The sequence below is a fragment of the Panthera onca genome, chromosome A2 (assembly GCF_046562875.1).
Source record: "Panthera onca isolate mPanOnc1 chromosome A2, mPanOnc1 haplotype 2, whole genome shotgun sequence".
NCBI classification, from domain to species: domain Eukaryota; kingdom Metazoa; phylum Chordata; class Mammalia; order Carnivora; family Felidae; genus Panthera; species Panthera onca.
This window is the reverse complement of record NC_138340.1, coordinates 48,642,548-48,660,497: the sequence shown is the minus strand read 5'-3', so window position 1 is coordinate 48,660,497 and position 17,950 is coordinate 48,642,548. Positions and strand designations below refer to the sequence as shown.

Sequence of the window (17,950 nt, the reverse complement as noted above, 5' to 3'; positions counted from 1 at the left end):
ACCCAACATTCCTCAGCATGCTTCATGTTCTTTTCCATATTCCATAGGGTTCATCAACTATCATACTGTAGGACTTATTTATCACATCTATCTGTTTCCACATGAGAGTGTAAGCTGACATAAGAGTAGAGATAGGAGAAAGGGAAGAGGATAGGGGAGGAAAGACAGAAGGGAGGGGGAGAGAGAGGAGAGAGAGAGCACACTTGTCTCTTTTAGTCACTGATATGTCCAAGCACAAAGAACAGTGCACAAGAGGGATGCTTAATAAATATTTCTGGAAAAAAATACAGATGAGGAAACCAGTGGTAGAACTCAAAAAGTTTAAGTAAGTTCCTCAAGGTTGTATGGCTACAAAAAGGTCACAGTGGACTTCAAACTTGGGGCTGACAAACCCCATAGCCCACTATTCTTAGCCTGTCTGGTATATAAGTTCATGGCATTCCTTGTTCACCTTAATCACAGCCATAGAAATTCTCACTCCACTGAATAATACTACTAATGTGTTCTCACTGTGTGTGTGTGTGTGTGTGTGTGTGTGTGTGTGTGTGTGTGTGTGTAATATTTTCCATTTAAACAAAGGAACAAAAAGAGTGAAATCCAGCATGGATTATTATGGTAATTTTACAGTAAATTTAGCAATAGTGACATTTAGGAAATAGTTAGATTTAGTAATAATAGCATAATAATAATAAAATAACAGCTTTTAAATGTATTGAACACTCATCACATGCTAAACTCAGTGCTAAAATATTTCCATGCTTATTTTGTGCAATCTTTACAATTACTTATCAGACAAGTATACTTGTATCACTCCCATTTCAAATATAAGAAAGTTGATAAGAAATGTACCTGTTTGATCAAGGTGACACTGGTAAAAAGTAGTGAGGATGAATTTAAATTCAAACCTAACTCCAGAATTTTATTCTTCACCCCTACATGAAAATTCTGATGACTCCTTTGATAAAAGTAAGTTTTCTCCAGGAAAACATCCCGCATTATGTCTGCCTGTGCTACTACATTCAGAACACAGTCAAGTTTAAAACCCAATAAAAATTTTTAAGTAGTACTTTAACAAATGGAAATATTTTCATCTAAACAGTAAGGTAGAAAAGCAGGCTGAGCCCTTGAAGTGGCTTCGTTGCTATCTTCCAACAAGAACAAGAGAAAGGATTGGCAGCCACAGAAGAGAGAGAGCACAACATCCAGAGATGGAGAGTTCTGTAAATGACCAATTATAAAACTATTTAGCTGTAGCACTTTCATAGCAAGAGGCAAAATAATCCATTAAACTGAAAATTCTCCTTCCCCTCACTCTACGGCCCACATAAACATTAATGTTGCATTTATTAGGATGTATTTCCTGTGCTCTATCAACTTGACTTTCAGCAATTGTATTAATACAGTCCGCTCACTTTGCACATATATCTGAATGATGGATTTTCCCACTTGAGGTTTGTAGAAAGAGTAGAGTGAATGAAATAAAGTTCAGAAAGAGCCATCATAATCCATAATGATGGGCACTGAATCAGGACCAAAAAAAACCACGTCTTTTCTCTTTTATTTGCATGGACAGTCTACTATGTATTTATTTCCTACATACAGGGCTACCTGTTGAATAATAGACAACAACCATATTTCATTTGGGGGTGAGGATTTGTGTGCTCAAGTTTTAACAGACCTATAGAATTAATCTCATTGTAGAACTGAAATAAAATATTATTTCTTTCTGGAAATAGGTGTGGTTAAGCAATCAGCCACTTTGATGTCTTCAAATTTCATCACAGTTTCAGGGTAGGTGAATTATAATTATTTTAAGTATTTCTGCATTTGTGCAAGAGTTGAACAGCATTCGTAGTGGTTGACAACAAGGGTACTGTCAGATAAACCTGAGTGTGAATCTAGATTTTGCCACTTACCAGTCATGTGACTTGGGGCTATGAGAATCACTTTCTTCAGCTGTACGGTGGGGATGATAATATGCCTTTTGCAGAACTATTGTAAGAACTAAATGAGATAAAGTATTTATAGTGCATGGCATAATGGCTCCTAGCAAAGATCAAATTATTAATGTGGTTACTACTACTGTTATTGAAAAGAAATTAGAGCTTTGGTTCTCATAAAACAGATATGTGTACTATATTGTAACTTCACATTATTTTATTTTTGACCTCATAATATAATAACTTGATTCAAGAAACATTTAGCAGTAAATATAATTGAAAGGAAGTTACTTGTCAAACATGGAAATATCATAATCATAAATGCTGCCATAATATTCTTCTCAGATATTTACCTGAACAAAGATTTTGTTTTGCTTTTGTTAGGTGCGTAAAATACATATATTTACTGTGTCATTTGACAAAAGGTCCATGAATTCATTGGTCTGAATGTATGTTGCATAACTGTCTTCTAAACAGTAGTCACATATACAGGTTAGTTGTTGGAAAAATGTGTTTGTGACTGTTCTTTTTTGTCTACTTTAAGTAAAAGGGGAAGACAAGTAGTTAGGCTTGATGCTTACTGTAGAGTGACCCAGGAGTTTAATGCATTTTGTACTCCATTATGCCAGGAAAATGCTGCTCTTCCCTGGAGACATCAACAAAAGATTTGCTGTAATGAAGGGAAGCAAGGATGGTTCTAAAGCTTCCAAATAGGAGGCCTATATGCTGCACTCCACATCAGAAGTGTTCACCTTCTCTTTCAATTGCATCAAGATGGGATAACAAATGCTTCATGTTAATAAAGCAAATGTTGAGAAGAGAGGGAAGAATGCAGAGTTCTGAATATCCCAAACCTGCGCTAGAAGGATTATATTTAATGTAAAGAAAATATCTTATATTATTTCTCACTTAATGGATGCCAATCAGCAAGCCTTACACTAAGCTAAGAAATCGCTTGTTTTGGCTAGGAGGCTGTTGGGGTTTTTTTTTGTTGTTTTGTTTTTGTTTGTTTTTGTTTTTGTTTTGTTTTTGTTTTTTAGTGTTTATTATTGAGAGAGAGAGACAGGAAGTGCGCAATCAGGGGAGGGTTAGAAGGAGAGGGAGACAAAGAATCTGAAGTAGGCTCTAGGCTCCAAGCTGTCAGCAGAGAGCCAGATGCGGGGCTCGAACTCATGACTGCAAGATTTTGACCTCAGCCAAAGTCAGATGCTTAACCGACTAATCCACCCAGGAGCCCCTGGCTAGGAGACTTTTAACTGCACATAGCTGAAAACAAACTGGAAATAGTAGAAGGAATTTTGATTAATTAATTTATTTTAAGAACAAGTGCTGAAAGTTCAGGGATTCAGCTGATTCAGATAAAGTTGGGTTTGAGAGTTTCAGAATATCAACAGGGCTCAGGCTTTCTCTCCATTACTCAACCCTGCCTACCTCTGTATGACTTTATTCTACAGAAAGTCTTGTCTTGTGTTGAATGGCCACTGGGAGTCCCAGAGTAGTTTTTTCCCCAGCTTAGAAATTCCAGAGAGAGGAGCCAATTTTGCCATTTTCCTCTGACAGAAAAGTCTTGGGGAGGATTCTGGCCAAGGTCAGATGCCTACACCTGAACCCATCACCTGCTTTGCTTGAGTTCAGTTATTTGGGCCAGGGAGGAGGCAGGAAGTCCTTATTTGGCAGTTTTCCAAAAGAAAGCCTGGTGTTTTTGCAAGATGAAAGGGGACAGCACTGGATAATGAAAGCTATATCTGCCTCTATAAATTCCACAGTTTCTGCTCCCTGTCCCAGGTCTTCTGACCATGCAGTAAGCCAACCCAGAAGGTCATTTTCCTCAACACCAGCCTTGATATATATACATGACTAAGAAGCACACCAGCAAAAGAAAAAGGGGGAAAAGTCTGAATATGAGAAATGAGCTAGACTGATATTAAGATACCGGTGAAAATATTCTTTAAAAGTTCCCCCAAACTCGCTCAAAGTTCAAAGTGGGAGCCAGAAATATGACCTCATAGAGTTTGGACAAGAGCGGGTTTTCTCCAAGCAAACTATGACCTGAAGAGATTAAAGACTTAGAAACATTTATTTTTAAAGAAAAAAAAAATCAGATGAAGTAACTGAGGCCTGGAAAAAATAATCAATTTATTTAGGGTAACAAGACTAATGAATGGCAGGAATGAGATTGGAGTGCACTTTGTGTAATCTGGCTATTGTCTTTTAAGGCCATGACACAACCTATATATATAGGAAATGGAGCATTTATGGTTTGTTATACTCTAAGAATTTATGAAAACGAAGCAAAGGCCATCATTATTTCCATTATTTTTGAAGAGAAAAATTCCCAAAGACATCTTAATCTTATGGGCCTGTATACATAAAATATAAACGTGGAGGTATCTTCAAATATAGTATGTGCCTGCCTCTATTCCTTCCCTCTCTGCTCTTTTCAAAAATGCCCCTTTTAAAAATTGCCCACTCACCATCTGTTAGGTAAATTTCCTGAAACACAGTAAATGTGGAGGCAGAGATTGTTATAGAGCCTATTCCAAATGGCACTGACACCTGTATTTATGAAATTTTAAAAAGAGTAGGTTAGAGTTGTTTAAAAAAAATTCCTACTATAGTAATACCATATCATCCTAGGTGCCCAGTTCTACCCAATTATGTAAAATGGACAGAAAGAGAGAAAAGAGGGAGCAAAAGAAAGAAGGAAGAAGAAAACTAGGTATGTATATGTAAAATGCCCTGGAAGTTTGAGATTATGTTCAAGCTTCAATGAACAGAAGGACGACATTTAGAAATTTACAAATGTATTTCATTTATGGTATAAAGTCCACAGGTTGAGATCTGCAATATGCTCCAACAAGAGTCAAGTTGTCCACTTTTTCCATCTAGTTGCTTTTGAAGGAACAAAGCAACTGAAACAGATGCCATTCAATTCCAAGTCTATGGCTTAGACCATGTCACTGGCCATGAAATATTGTTCATTCAGAGTCAGGATGTAGCAAGAGTAATTTATACTCTCAGAGTGTTTGCTCTCAAGTCAATAACAGAGAAGCCTTGAATAAAAACATGCCTATTACTTTCCACTATAATATATCTTACTTATAGCCCATAAAACAGTGGTCAGGGGAGATTTATCCTTTGGACACCATATTATATAAGCTCTCTACTTTAAGCCATCCCCACTCTGTGATTATTTTTTAAATATGTTACTCATAGTCAAAATTAATTTACATTTAATCTTTCTTAGCATTAGGAGAGTATTATTTTGTACAGGCTCAGAAACAAATCTCCAGAAATTCCTCCCTGATGTTTCTCTGAGGCTGAAAATGCATTGCAGGGTGGTTGCAGTGACTTAATTCTTGTTGGCAGAGCCCTGGCCACACACTAATTTCATTAGCCTCAAATTCCTAGATTTGAAAGACCCAGTGGACATCATTCCTGTCCTCTGACATGTCACTTACTAATCAATTCAGTGTGCATACAGAGAACAGAGAGAGAGAGAGAGAGAGAGAGAGAGAGAGAGAGAGAGAAGACTTGCTCAGCTGACATCTTTGGTCTGGTAGACCAGCAGGCAAATGAAAATTCAAAGTCATAGACACTATTTATATCTGAGGAGTCATTCTTGCCCAGGTCCTAATTTTCAGGAAAGAACTTCATTCCAGTTTTTTCTGATAACAACATTAGTTACTTTTATTACTATCTCATTACTCCTTCCTGTCCCCCACCCCCAGTGTGTAGTACTTAAGTCACTAAGTCACTAAGTATTCCTTCCTCCAGCCTAGAAGCTTATCTCACCGTAATTTTTTATCTCAAATGATACGTTTGGCATGGTTCCCACAGCAACCTACTGGCCCTGGAACAGAAAACTCAAATCTCTGGAGAGCTAAGAATTCAATCATTTACAGGAGCTTCTTTTATATAGGACAATCTTAATTGAGCTGAACCCTGCAGTCCCAGAGAAGATTCACCTACAGTTCTTTCCCTCTCTCTCTAAATTGATTGTGCTTTGGAACAATGGGTCTGTGTACCACTATTCTCTCTATTCATTTTGTAGGCTTACAGAAGCTGGGAAACTAGGGATTAGACTTGCATGCCCAGAGCTCCTACAATCACGTGCAAAAGAAAAAAAAAAAGGCTACTGGGAGAGACTGTTGGAATATATAGCTATATATTCCAACAGGGGCAATGGTGAAGCAGGATACCCACACCAAGAGTTATACCCGGCTTGTAGCACAAGCCACAAGTTGGTGCATTCTTCCTGCTACCCAGCCTCTTCTCCATAAATGCAGGTGAAAACTGGGGGCTCTTTTTCCCTCAGCTGTTCAATCCAACATGAATAGCTGCAATTTGCAAATTAGAGGAAAATGACAGTGTTTTCTCTGAATGGTTGTGGTCCCAACCCACACTAACATTGGCATTCAGTTCCTTTTCTTCCCAGCCCAGGGAATGGGGGAATAAGGCAAGCTATTTCTTTTGCTCACAAGAGCCTCAGGTTCACACACCAGAGGAAGAATCAGCTCCCCCTGGAATCTTTCTCAGCAAACACAGTCCTTCAGCCTGCTCTGCAATTCCTCTCCTGACTTGAACATTGCACTCTTTTTCAGACAAACAGGCCCATCTGCAGTACTACCAGTGCTCTGAGTGAAGAGAGGAACAGGCACCAAAATAATTTAAACATGTGAAACACCAAATATGCCTTCGACCCCTGGGGCTCGGGGCTCACAGGGTTGCGAGTGGCCCTAGTGGTTCCCAGGTGATCTCTGACTTCACTTTCTCCTGCAGCACTGCCCTCTTAAGTTGCCTGGCTTTAAGCTCAGACAGGAAGGAAGTGCTTCTGGGTTTGGCTGACAATAACCCAACCTCTTCCCAAAAGCATCATCTCAGAATGAAGGCTGCCCCCAAAGCATTTTTTGGGTTTGCAGATATCTAGGGACTCCCACAACAGCATACTCCAGAAGTGTTAGGGATATTCAGAAGATCAGAGGGGCCATACCAGGCTGCAGCCTTGGGCAGGCACTTGTCCTTCTAGTTCACACACAAACTTCATACTCCTAGGTGCTGATGTGGTGACAGTTTGAATCTCAAAAGGAATCCCCTTCAGAAACCCAACGCCCTTTGGGAAAGCATTTGGAAGGGAGCCAATTCGTTAGATATGGGGAGCATAAGGACACCAGGGTTAGCCAGAACATCTAGAGAAGGGATTAATTGGGTTGGGGCACTTCCTGGCAGGGAGAGAGCTGTGCATTAGGAAAGGATCATCTCAAACAGAGATGAAAAAAAAAAAAAAAACAAACACCTTGGGGGTGGGGGTTGAGAGGGAGAAAAGAATCAGAAACTGAAAGAGGGAGAGAGAAGAAGAAAAACACAAAGGAGGGAGAAAGAGAAAAAAAGAAATAGACGGGGAAACAAGGAGAAGGGAACCCACAATCACACAGACCCTGGAACTCAATTTCTTAAAATCCAAAATGCATCAGTTTATACCCAATGCAGCACAGGAGCCACGGGGCACAAAATGCGGGAGCGGGCGGAGAGAGAGCACTGCAGTAGAACCCACCGCTCAGCTGCCCCGGATCCGCCTTCCTCCCATTTTCGCCGTTGCCCTCTGGCGCCCGGAGCAGGAGGGCTGCCGGCATTGCTCAGCGCACCCTAGTGCCTCCCTCCAGGCGCCTTCTCGCCTGGCTCCGGGAATCGTTTTCGGAGCCGAGGGAAGGGGTTGGGGGGCTGTGGTAGGGAGGTCGTGGGAAGGATGGGCGGAGGGCGGAGGCAGCGAAAGCGATTTTGTTTCGCAGTTAGCATGAGCTCATCTCTGGGCTCTGAAGTGGCAGGAGTAGAAAGCTGATCGCCCAGCTCCTGCCAGTGGCCGGACTGCAAATGCAATTTAGACGGTGCAAACACTTGCCCAGAGCAAATCACCCGGGGGTCACGTCTGCGGGTGGCATCTCCCCACTTGGGGAGTGTCCCCGCGCCTTCCGCCCCAAAGCCCTCGCGGAGACAGGCTACAGGTCGGGAGATCCAACCCGAGACAGATGGGCAATTGACATCCACGCGTAGGTGAAAACCTAGCCCTCGGTTTAAGAAGTGCCTCCCTAAGCTCTTCTTGAAATTTTCCAAGCGAGCTGCGGCTTGCCGGGTGACTTGGGGCTGGGAAGCTGGGGAGTTGAGAAATGCCCAGTTTCGAGGCGTCTTCTCATCTTTCATATTCCACGAGCCCAACCGGCTCTTACAGGAGCCCGGCACTTTTACAAGCCTGTTTTTGGACCATATTTCACTCTAATGCAAACCCATTTAAATCATCGCCTTGTTTTTCGCAGATTGCTTCTTGTAAATGGGGCCATAAATCCAGGATGTCAAGCCGGATGGAGTGGAGCGCGGACAGGGGAGAGATGGAAGGGAAATGAACCAAGCAGGGAAGGTACCTCCTCGGGTGGGGTGGGAAGGACTCGCAGGATCTCCAGGGTGAAACTGCGAGAAGGCTGACCTGACCCCGCACCCCTGGAGTCCAAGCCAGCTTTTAGGATTAAGAGCGCGGGGAGCTAAAGCGCGCTCTGCCCCGGAGGGAGCGCCTCCCTACCTGGAAGAGCCTCAGGATGTTGGCTACCATGATGGAGACCGAACTCCCTGAAGCCCCAATCACTCCAACTACTTTCTCCGGCTTGACGAAAACCGGAGGCTCGCCGTTGGTGCAGCGCACGTCGGAGGTGTCCTTCTGGATGAGCGCCTGGACGAAAGTGAGCGACTGTTCGAGCGCGTAAGTGTCCCTGGAACAAGTGTCCAGGATCCGCGCGCCCAGCGTCACGTTGGGCAGCAGGTTGGGATCGCTGTTGATCTGGTCCAGGGCGTAGAGCATCGCTTCCAGCCTGTGGATCCCGTTCTCCCTCTTGATGTCGCCGCAGGGCACTCCGCTAGGACCCTTGGCATGCACCGGGAACAGCCCCCCGAGGGTGACGTCCCCCTCGATCCGGATAGAGTGCGGGGCGTACATCTCCTGGCCGCGCGCCGCCGCCGCCAGCGCGCACAGGAGCACCTCCAGCACGCAGCAGGGGAACTTCATCAAAGTCAGGACGCGGAGCAGCTTCCCCAGCTGGACCATGCTGCTCCGGCTGCTGCGGTGGTGGCGGCAGCGCTGGAGGGGATGGTGGCGGGCTCGCCGGGGTCCGGGCCCCTTGGGGTGAGGTCCTCCGGGGAAGCCCTGAGACTCCTGCAGGCACGGAGGGTGGGGGCGCCCGGGGAGGGGCAGCCAGAGAAGATGGGGGGTCCCGCGGCGCCTGCCAGATTGGGGCTCCGTGCGCTCCCGGGTTCGCCGGCCCGCGCGCCGCGCTCGCGCTCCCCGGCTTGCCGCTCGCGCTCTCCAACCACCCAGCACTGGGGAGAGGGCAAGGATTGCTATCGCTTTAAATGGTCGTTCGGCTCCCTCTCCTCCTCCTCCCACTCCCTCCCTCCTTCGCTAGCTCTCCGACACTCCCCACCCTTCCCAGAGCCCGTCCTCCCCACTGGTTTGCATCATCACGCAGGGAGGGGCTGCGTGCTGAGGTAAGGAGGGGGGAATGGGTGGGCGGCAAAGCAGGGAGTGCCTCCGACTGGGAGTTTCGCGGTCCCCAGGGAATCTGAGGATTGCAGGTCTCAGGCGAGGGCTGAACTCCCGTCTTAAGGTAGAAGCGTCCAGCTCGCCCGCCTGCACCCACTGGCACATTCTAGGCACGGGTGGCAGCAACCCCAGGAGGGGGCAGGGATGTCTGGTGCTGACTGCTCCCAACCCTGAGGTCGCGAACCCTGGCTGTCAGATCCCTGAGACTGCGAGCGAGTTGCTAGGTAGAGAACGCAGTGATGAAGGGGAGGTGGGAGATCCCACTCTCTACTACTAATCCGTCTGGACCAGTTTTTAAGAAAGACACACGTACACACAGGAGCCTGATTCATGACTTAAAGAACCTTTACCCGGAGACTTCTTGCGGGGGGGGGGGGGGGGGGTTGGGGGTAGGAACCAGGCACCGGACAAGCTCTTAGGAAAACACGCCAAGAAACGTTAGGAATGTAAGTGCACCCTGGTCTTCAAGGGTTACTGGGGGGCAGACAATGATGAACTAACTGAGGTCTCTAGCAAATCTGTGGTGGAAACCTCGGACTCCCCTCTTTTCATTCTATCATCGCCAGAGATGTAACAACTGAGAACTCTGCAAAGCGCACTTTCTTCTCTGGTGCTGACAGGTATAAGGCTCCCTCCTACCCTTTTCCAAAGATGTTTCTGGACTGCTGACAGGTTTTTGCAGGCAGGAAACAGCAGGAAAGAGGTGACAGTAGGAGGAAGAAAGAAAGGCAGGTAGAAGTCTCCCAGATGATCCAGATACCTTTCTCTCTTTTTCTGGCTGGAGATTTGGTAGCTAAATCAGGATACCAGGACAGGCTGCAGTGCAGTTAGAAAGCTGATTTTCAAAGGTGTCCTCTCCTGCTGGCTGAGACCGAACTTTGGCTATTAAAGCAACAGGTGGCCCTAGTTCTTATATGAAGAAAGGATAATGTCTCTGTCCTTGGTACCAGAAGGGACTCAGGATGGTTAACTCCTTTCTTGCTGAGGTTTTCTGTTGGAGTGCAGCAAAAATATATTACACAGATTTGAGAATGGAGAGAAAACCAGAAGCAAGGCTATACTGGTTGCTGTTGTTGTTACTGTTGTAAGAAAAATGTCCTGGTACAAAAAACAAACAACATAACACACACATACACACACACAATACAAGGTCAGAAGACTGGTAGTGGGTTGTCTCTGTCTCCAACTACCTGTGTGTACCAGCATTTCTGTTTTCTTGTCTAGGTTTTAGACAAGAAATAATGTGTGAAATAGTGAGATTGAACAGGATGCTCTCCATGTTATCCCAAATCCTCTGTTAAAACAGGCCATATCTCTTTGGCCATGGGGCTCTTTTTAAGCCAATATCCTCTACTGCTTTCTGCATAGGAGACCAGTTTTTTGATCTCCAAAGAACATTACAAACATTTCCTGCTATAGAGGACTTTTTTTTCCCTTGCTTACCATCTATTCCTCTCCCTTATAGGGACAGTCCAAGCTATCAGTTTCTTTTTGGATAGGCCCTTCCTCCATGTTTCATACTTATGATTTGAGAATGGACCCACTATCTTACAATTTAGGACTGGTGACTGGCTATTGTGATGAGTTCAAGGATGATAATAGAGCCCAACCAGAGCTATGCATGGCTAATCCCTTGACTTTGGCTGCAGCACCTACTATAGTATAACAGGGTTACCACTATCCAATAGACAATCTGTGAGTGAGTTAGAGAAAAACAAGGGGGCCTCCTTTCCTCAAACTACTTCAAGTGTATCTTATGGAAAATGTTACACTATTCTTATTTTTAAAGAACACAACATTATATGGTCTTCAAGTAAACAGTGTTGCAATTAATATACTGATCTATTTTTGTATACAATGTATCAATCAGTCTTAAATGGGATGCACCTGCTACAACCTTATACTGTCACAGCCCCCATTCTTTCCTATCAGTCCTGAAGCTGTAAGGATATAAGCCTGTAACTGTGCTAGGAGCTTCCACATAAACAGAGAGATATCTGAATCCTATAACAAGAGATATAAGAGAGGGAAGAAGGAAAGGAGAAATCAGGCTGGGGGTAGAGGGAGATAGGGGTCTGATAAAAACATCTGAACTCTTGGACCCAGGCAGGCCTGAAAGATTGCCTCTGGATTTTTTTCAATTTTATAGTATTTTCTTTCTCTTGTTTGAAACCAAAAGGATCTTCTAATTCACCTGTTCTAAAACACTGGCTCAAAAAGGATGGGAGAGCTAAAATGGATATCTTAAGGTACCATCAGCTAATTTGGAAAGGGAAAGAGAAGCAAAGCAATAGAAAGGCATACTTGGGAACACAAGTACTATGATCCTAGAATTTAGGTGTTAGTGACTCAGGCTGTATTTCACAGAGACTATATCCTTATTCAGTTTTTAATTTAAGGCTATTTATTAGGAACTCAGTGAAAAAAAATATTTGAAAAGTTGGGTAACAAGTAATGTCACTTGATTTTTCACCTGCCCATGTCCCAGTCCACATTTTACTCTTCCATTTCCATTGTGCATTTGTGATTGCTCAATAAATATTGCTTGGCTGAGTATGGAATGTTGCCTTATTCCGTGTTGTCTCTTTGCTCTGCTCATTCTCCCCAAACATCTGGCAGCAATCATTATCTTCTTTTTATTGCAGTCATCTGTGTTCATGTCTTATCTCCCTTGCTAAGTTGTAAGATCCTTGAGGGTAAGGGCTGGTATTATTTATCTCTTACTCCCGGACAATGTTTAGAATGGTGTTTTGTACCTAAAAAGCACTTTTGTGTTGAATGAATCAGAATTGGTTTTGCCATTCCCTGCTGCCTTTATTTGATAGTGATGGAAACCTCAAGTGGGCAGAGCAGAAACAATATCAGATAAATGACTGTCCTCTTAGTCACAGTATGCAGTTTCTAGAGCTTAAAGGATAATTAGTAGATTGTGAAATAATTTCGTTTTACAAAAACTGCCTAAGATTGAAATACCTTAAAGCTCTTGATCAACTATAAAAGAGGGCTTCAATTGATTCTTCCTGAGTCAAGTGATAATTCTTGAACTAGTAACTTGGGCCATTGTCACAGGCTGGTTGAGAAAGAGGAGAAGCCAGGCACTAGCACCACTTGAACTGAATGGAAAGAGTGATCTGTTACCAGAAAACCGGGGAAGTGACGCTGAGCTTGAAAAATCTATGTCGGCAGATACAGTACTTATAAGTACATCCAGTACTTACAGTATCGAATTCATCTTTATATCTTTAGCCACAGAGCATAGGATCTGGAACCTTAACTAGAGACATGGGTATTTGCGTGTGTGTGTGTGTGTGTGTGTGTGTGTGTGTGTGTGTGTTGAGGTTATATGAATTAAAAATCTTTGTGTAAGACTGGTTAATCTAAAACCAGGCCAGTCATTCTTCTAGTGTCATATTAAACTGGAAGAGAATCTAGTTTTAGGGGCAAAGACCATAATTATAAAGTGTGTTCACAGGCTTGGTTCTGTGTAGTCCTTAATCTGTCCTCACCCAGGGATTAGTAAAACTGTGTAACTCAAATTACGGGCTCAGTTCTAATTTTATCTTTTTAGCACTGTGTTTTCTTAATCATCTCAGTTTTATTTATTTGCTTTGTTGTTCTCCTCTACCCATGATATTTCTGCAGAAAATAATGCCTTCACTTCTCATTCCCTTTTTAAACCCAATTTGTAATTTACAAAGCTGTGCTCCTTACCCGCTGCTACTCCTGCAACTGCTGCTAAGATATTCTGGCTATTCTTCCCTCCTTCATCTAAGTATTCATCTATAGTTGTGTTTTTGCTTTTGTTGTTGTGTTTGTTTGTTTAATACAATCTTGACATTTGCATTGCATGCCTCATTTGGAATAAGCCAAGAGCATATCTTCCTTCCCAGTTCCCAAGTATCCCTTTTAGCCCAATCCACTAAGGCATATGATTCAGTAAATATTAGTTAACTGAGTATTTTATAGTTTAGAATAGCTCTATTTTCACAATCTCTGAACATAGCCACCTAAATAAACTTTTGTGTCCTTCAACTACCCAGGTGGGCCTAACTTAATCACATAAGTCCTTTTTTTTTTTTTTTAACCTTTATTTATTTTTGAGACAGAGAGAGACAGAGAGAGACAGAGCATGAATGGGGGAGGGGCAGAGAGAGAGGGAGACACAGAATCGGAAGCAGGCTCCAGGCTCTGAGCCACCAGCCCAGAGCCCGACGCGGGGCTCGAACTCATGGACCGCGAGATCGTGACCTGAGCCAAAGTCTGATGCTTAACCGACTGAGCCACCCAGGCGCCCCCATAAGTCCTTTTTTTAAAGGCAGAGATTTCTCTTTGGTTGTAAAAGACCAAAAGGGACAGACTAAGCGTGAGCGAGAGGGATTCAACATGATGGAGGTTCTCTGTGGCTGAAAGGGTGGAAGCCACATAGAGACTTGAGAATGGCGTTAGCAGCTGCCTGGACCCTGAATGACAGCTAACAAGAAGACAGGGACATCAGCCCTCCAGTTGCAAGGAACTGAATTCTGTTAATAACCTGAGTAAGCCTGGAAATGGATTCCTCCCCCAGAGCCTCCAGGTACAGATCAGCCTTGCTGACGCTTTCACTTCAGACATGTGAGAGCCTCAGGGAAGAGCCCATCTGAGCACTCCCCCCATCCTCCATAGTTCTGAGTATCTGTAGAGCTGTGAAATAAATGAGTGCTGTTTTAAGCCACCGAATTTGACACAGCAATAGAAACAAATATAAACAGCTAGTGTAAATATGTTCAAGAATTTGAAGGGAACATGAACACAAATAAGAGGAGAGGTGTAAAAAATATAAAATGTCTAGAGGTGAAAACTACATTATCTGAAAATGACTGCATATGTGTAACAGCCAGTGCACACTGCAAAAGAAAAGATCGATGAACTTGAAGAAACACAAAACAATGATCAAGACAGACCATATACTGTTCCACAAGCAAGTCATAATACATTTAAGTATTTAACTCATCCAGATAACAATGGCATTAACTTAAAAATCAATAACAAAATATCTGAAAAATCCCCTAATATTTGAAATTAAATGACAATTCAAACAAAAATATTCATAAAAATTAGAAAATATTTTTAAATGATGATAACAAAAATATCCTGTCAAAATTTGTTGAGTGTAGATAGAGTAGGTCTTACAGAGACATTCATAACTTAAATCCTACATATTAGAAAAAAAATATTTTTAAATTTAACCAGATTTTGAAACTGGAATTTTAGAAACTGGAAAAATAAAATAAAGTCACAGCAAGTAGAAAGAAAGAATAAAGAGCATAAATCAATGAAATAGAAAAGAGCAAAAAGAGAAAAATCAATAATAACAAGCTGTTCCTTGTAAAGATCAGAAAAATTAAGTGTCTAGGTAGACAGATTAAGAAAAAAGAGAAAAGAAAGAAATGATTAATATAAAAAGAATAAAAGATCGCTCTTGATTCTAGACTTATTAAAATAATAATATGGAAATGTCATGAAAATTTTATATAAAATAACTGATAATGAGATGGAAAAATGCATTTTAAGAAATGACTTACAAAACTGATTCCCAAAAAAAGGAGAAAAAATGAAAAAGCTTATGTTTTACGTCCAAGTGGCAAACAGACACATGAAAAGATGCCCAACATCACTCATCATCATCAGAGAAATACAAATCAAAACCACAATGAGATACCACCTCACACCTGTCAGAATGGCTAACGTTAACAACTCCGGCAACAACAGATGTTGGCGAGGATGCGTAGAAAGAGGATCTCTTTGCATTGTTGGTTGTGGGAATGCAAGCTGGTGCAGCCACTCTAGAAAACAGTATGGAGGTTCCTCAAAAAATTAAAAATAGAACTACCCTATGACCCAGCAATTGCTCTACTAGGAATGTATCCAAATGATACAAAAATGCTGACTGGAAGGGGTACATGCACCCCAGTGTTTATAACAGCACTATAGACAACAGCCAAAGTATGGAAAGAGCCCAAATGTCCAACAACGGTATATATATATGTATGTATGTACATATATATATATATATATATATATATATATATATATATATATATATATATATATAATGGAATATTACTCAGTCATCAAAAAGAATGAAATCTTACCATTCTCAACAACATGGATGGGACTAGAGTGTATTATCTAAGCAAAATAAGTCAGTCAGAGAAAGGCAAACATATGATTTCACTCATATGTGGAATTTAAGAAACACAACAGATGAACATAGGGGAAGGGAAGGAAAAATAAGATAAAAACAGAGAGGGAGGCAAACCAGAAAAGACTCTTAAATACAGAGAACAGACTGAAGGTTGCTGGAGGGGAGGTGGATTGGGGGAATGGGCTAAATGGGTGATGGGCATTAAGGAGGGCATTTGTTGGGATGAGTACTGGATGTCATATGTAAGTGATAAATCACTGGGTTCTACTCCTGAAACCAATACTACACTGTAGTACTGAATTTAAATTTAACAAAAGTTTATGTCTTTTAAATTTCTTTTAAATGTCTTTTAAAAACCTTCCTGCGATTGCCTGGGGCAGGAATGGGGATTAATTGGAAATGGGAATGAAGGATTTTATCAAGGGAATGAAAATGTTCTAAAACTGATTTATGTTGATGGTTGCACATTTATGTTGATGGTAAGGTAACTAAAATGATTACATCAACAAATCAAATTGGTGAAGTGTACAAGTAAAATATATCTTAATAAATCTGTTTAAATAAGAAATAAAGTAATATATAAAAATTCTTCCATACAATGAAAGAACTGTTTGAATTTTGAACAATTTCAAAGAAATTGTTTAATTCAATCAACAATTTAAAGAAAAATATTAACATTACACAGACACTTTCAGAAAACAGAAGGGAGCAGAAATGTTTCACAAAACATGTATTTCATAAATAAGTTATATATAAAGATTATATGCACACATAGAATAAAGAATAGAAATGTTCACCAAAGAAGATATACAAAAGTCTGTAGACACACAGAAAGATGCTCAACACCATTAGTTATCAGAAATGAGAAAATTAAAACCATAATGAGATCCCATTCCATATTAAAATGGCCAAAATTTAAAACGACTGAACATTTGAGTATGGCAAAAACACAGAGGAGCTAGTAATTTCATTCACTGCTACCCAGAATATAAAATGATGCAACTGCTTTAGAAAACTCTTCCCCAGTTTCTTATAAAGTTAAACATACAGCTCCACAATTCCACTTCTAACCAAGGAAATACAAAATCCATGTCCACAGAGACTTCTTATGTTTACGGTGGTGTTATTCAAAATAAATATAAAATGGAAAAACCCAAATGACCATCGAAAGGATAAAGACACCATGGAATTTCCATACAATGAAATACTACTCAGGTATAAAAAGAAACTACTGATACACATTGCTCAAATAAATCTTAAAAATATTATATGAAGTAAAATAAGAAAGACAAAAGAGAATGTATTCCATAGGACACCTTTTATATGAAATTCTAGAAGAATCAAAATTAATGTATAGTGATAACAGATCAGCCTGGGTCTGGGAACAGACTGAGACTATAAGGGACATTTTCAGGGTGATGGGCATGTTCTATATCTTGATTGTGATGGTTTCTTATATAAAACTTTCCTTAGTTTATATATTTATAAACTCATCAACCTATATATTGAATATGTGTGCATTTTTGTTTATCTAAATTGTACCTCAATAAAAAATTATATAAAAGGTTAAAAAAATCTATGATCTGGACAAATTAATCAGCTCTTCTCTTTCTATTTTTAGTATGCATAAACTAAAGAGATGTTTTTTTTTTTTACTCTGCATTTTAACATTTCTTTCAGCTCTAATTACATGCCATGATTTTTCTAATTATTGATAAAACATAAACTTGCATAATGTCTCCTCATGAACTTTTACACTTCTATTTGTGTTGCTTCTTGTAAAAAAAATTATTTTCCCATAAATCAAACAGTAGTTACTGTTATAACACTTTCAAAAAGGCATTGATGAAAGTGCTGCTTCTAGAAAATTTTCTCTCCAACACTGATAAAAGTCTCACTCCTACTTCAGGCCCACTCTTTTCTTAGAAAAATTTTTAATATAAAATACCATTTGATTCTCTTGCTTGACATCCTTGGCTCTTAAGGATGTGGTATTCCATGATTTTATCCAAAATAGTCTTCTCTATGCTAGATTTGTCAAAGTCATGTAAGACTTCTTCCCATCTTGTCACACACTCAGCATTTATGAAGGAAGCTGTTGGTTCCTTGTGGGTTTTTTTTAAAGAAGTCTCCTTAGGAGATATGTTCATCCTCATGCTTCTACTATGGGACAAGATTTTAAACCCATTACATGATAAATTTGCTAGTAACTTTGCATGGTGAATTTCCTAGTTACTCCAT

The 17,950-nt window shown here is 41.1% G+C and overlaps 1 protein-coding gene across 3 annotated transcripts in view; it reads right to left on the bottom strand.

Annotated features, from left to right (window-relative positions):
- GRM7 (glutamate metabotropic receptor 7) overlaps window positions 1–9,030 on the bottom strand; it is an 869,802-nt gene extending 860,772 nt beyond the window's left edge. For all 3 annotated transcript variants that reach the window (XM_078442794.1, XM_078442795.1, XM_060631627.2), the window contains exon 1: window positions 8,512–9,030. In XM_078442794.1, the coding sequence (XP_078298920.1) occupies window positions 8,512–9,030 (519 nt within the window). The remainder of the gene's footprint in view (window positions 1–8,511) is intronic.
- Between the last annotated feature and the right edge of the window lie 8,920 nt (window positions 9,031–17,950).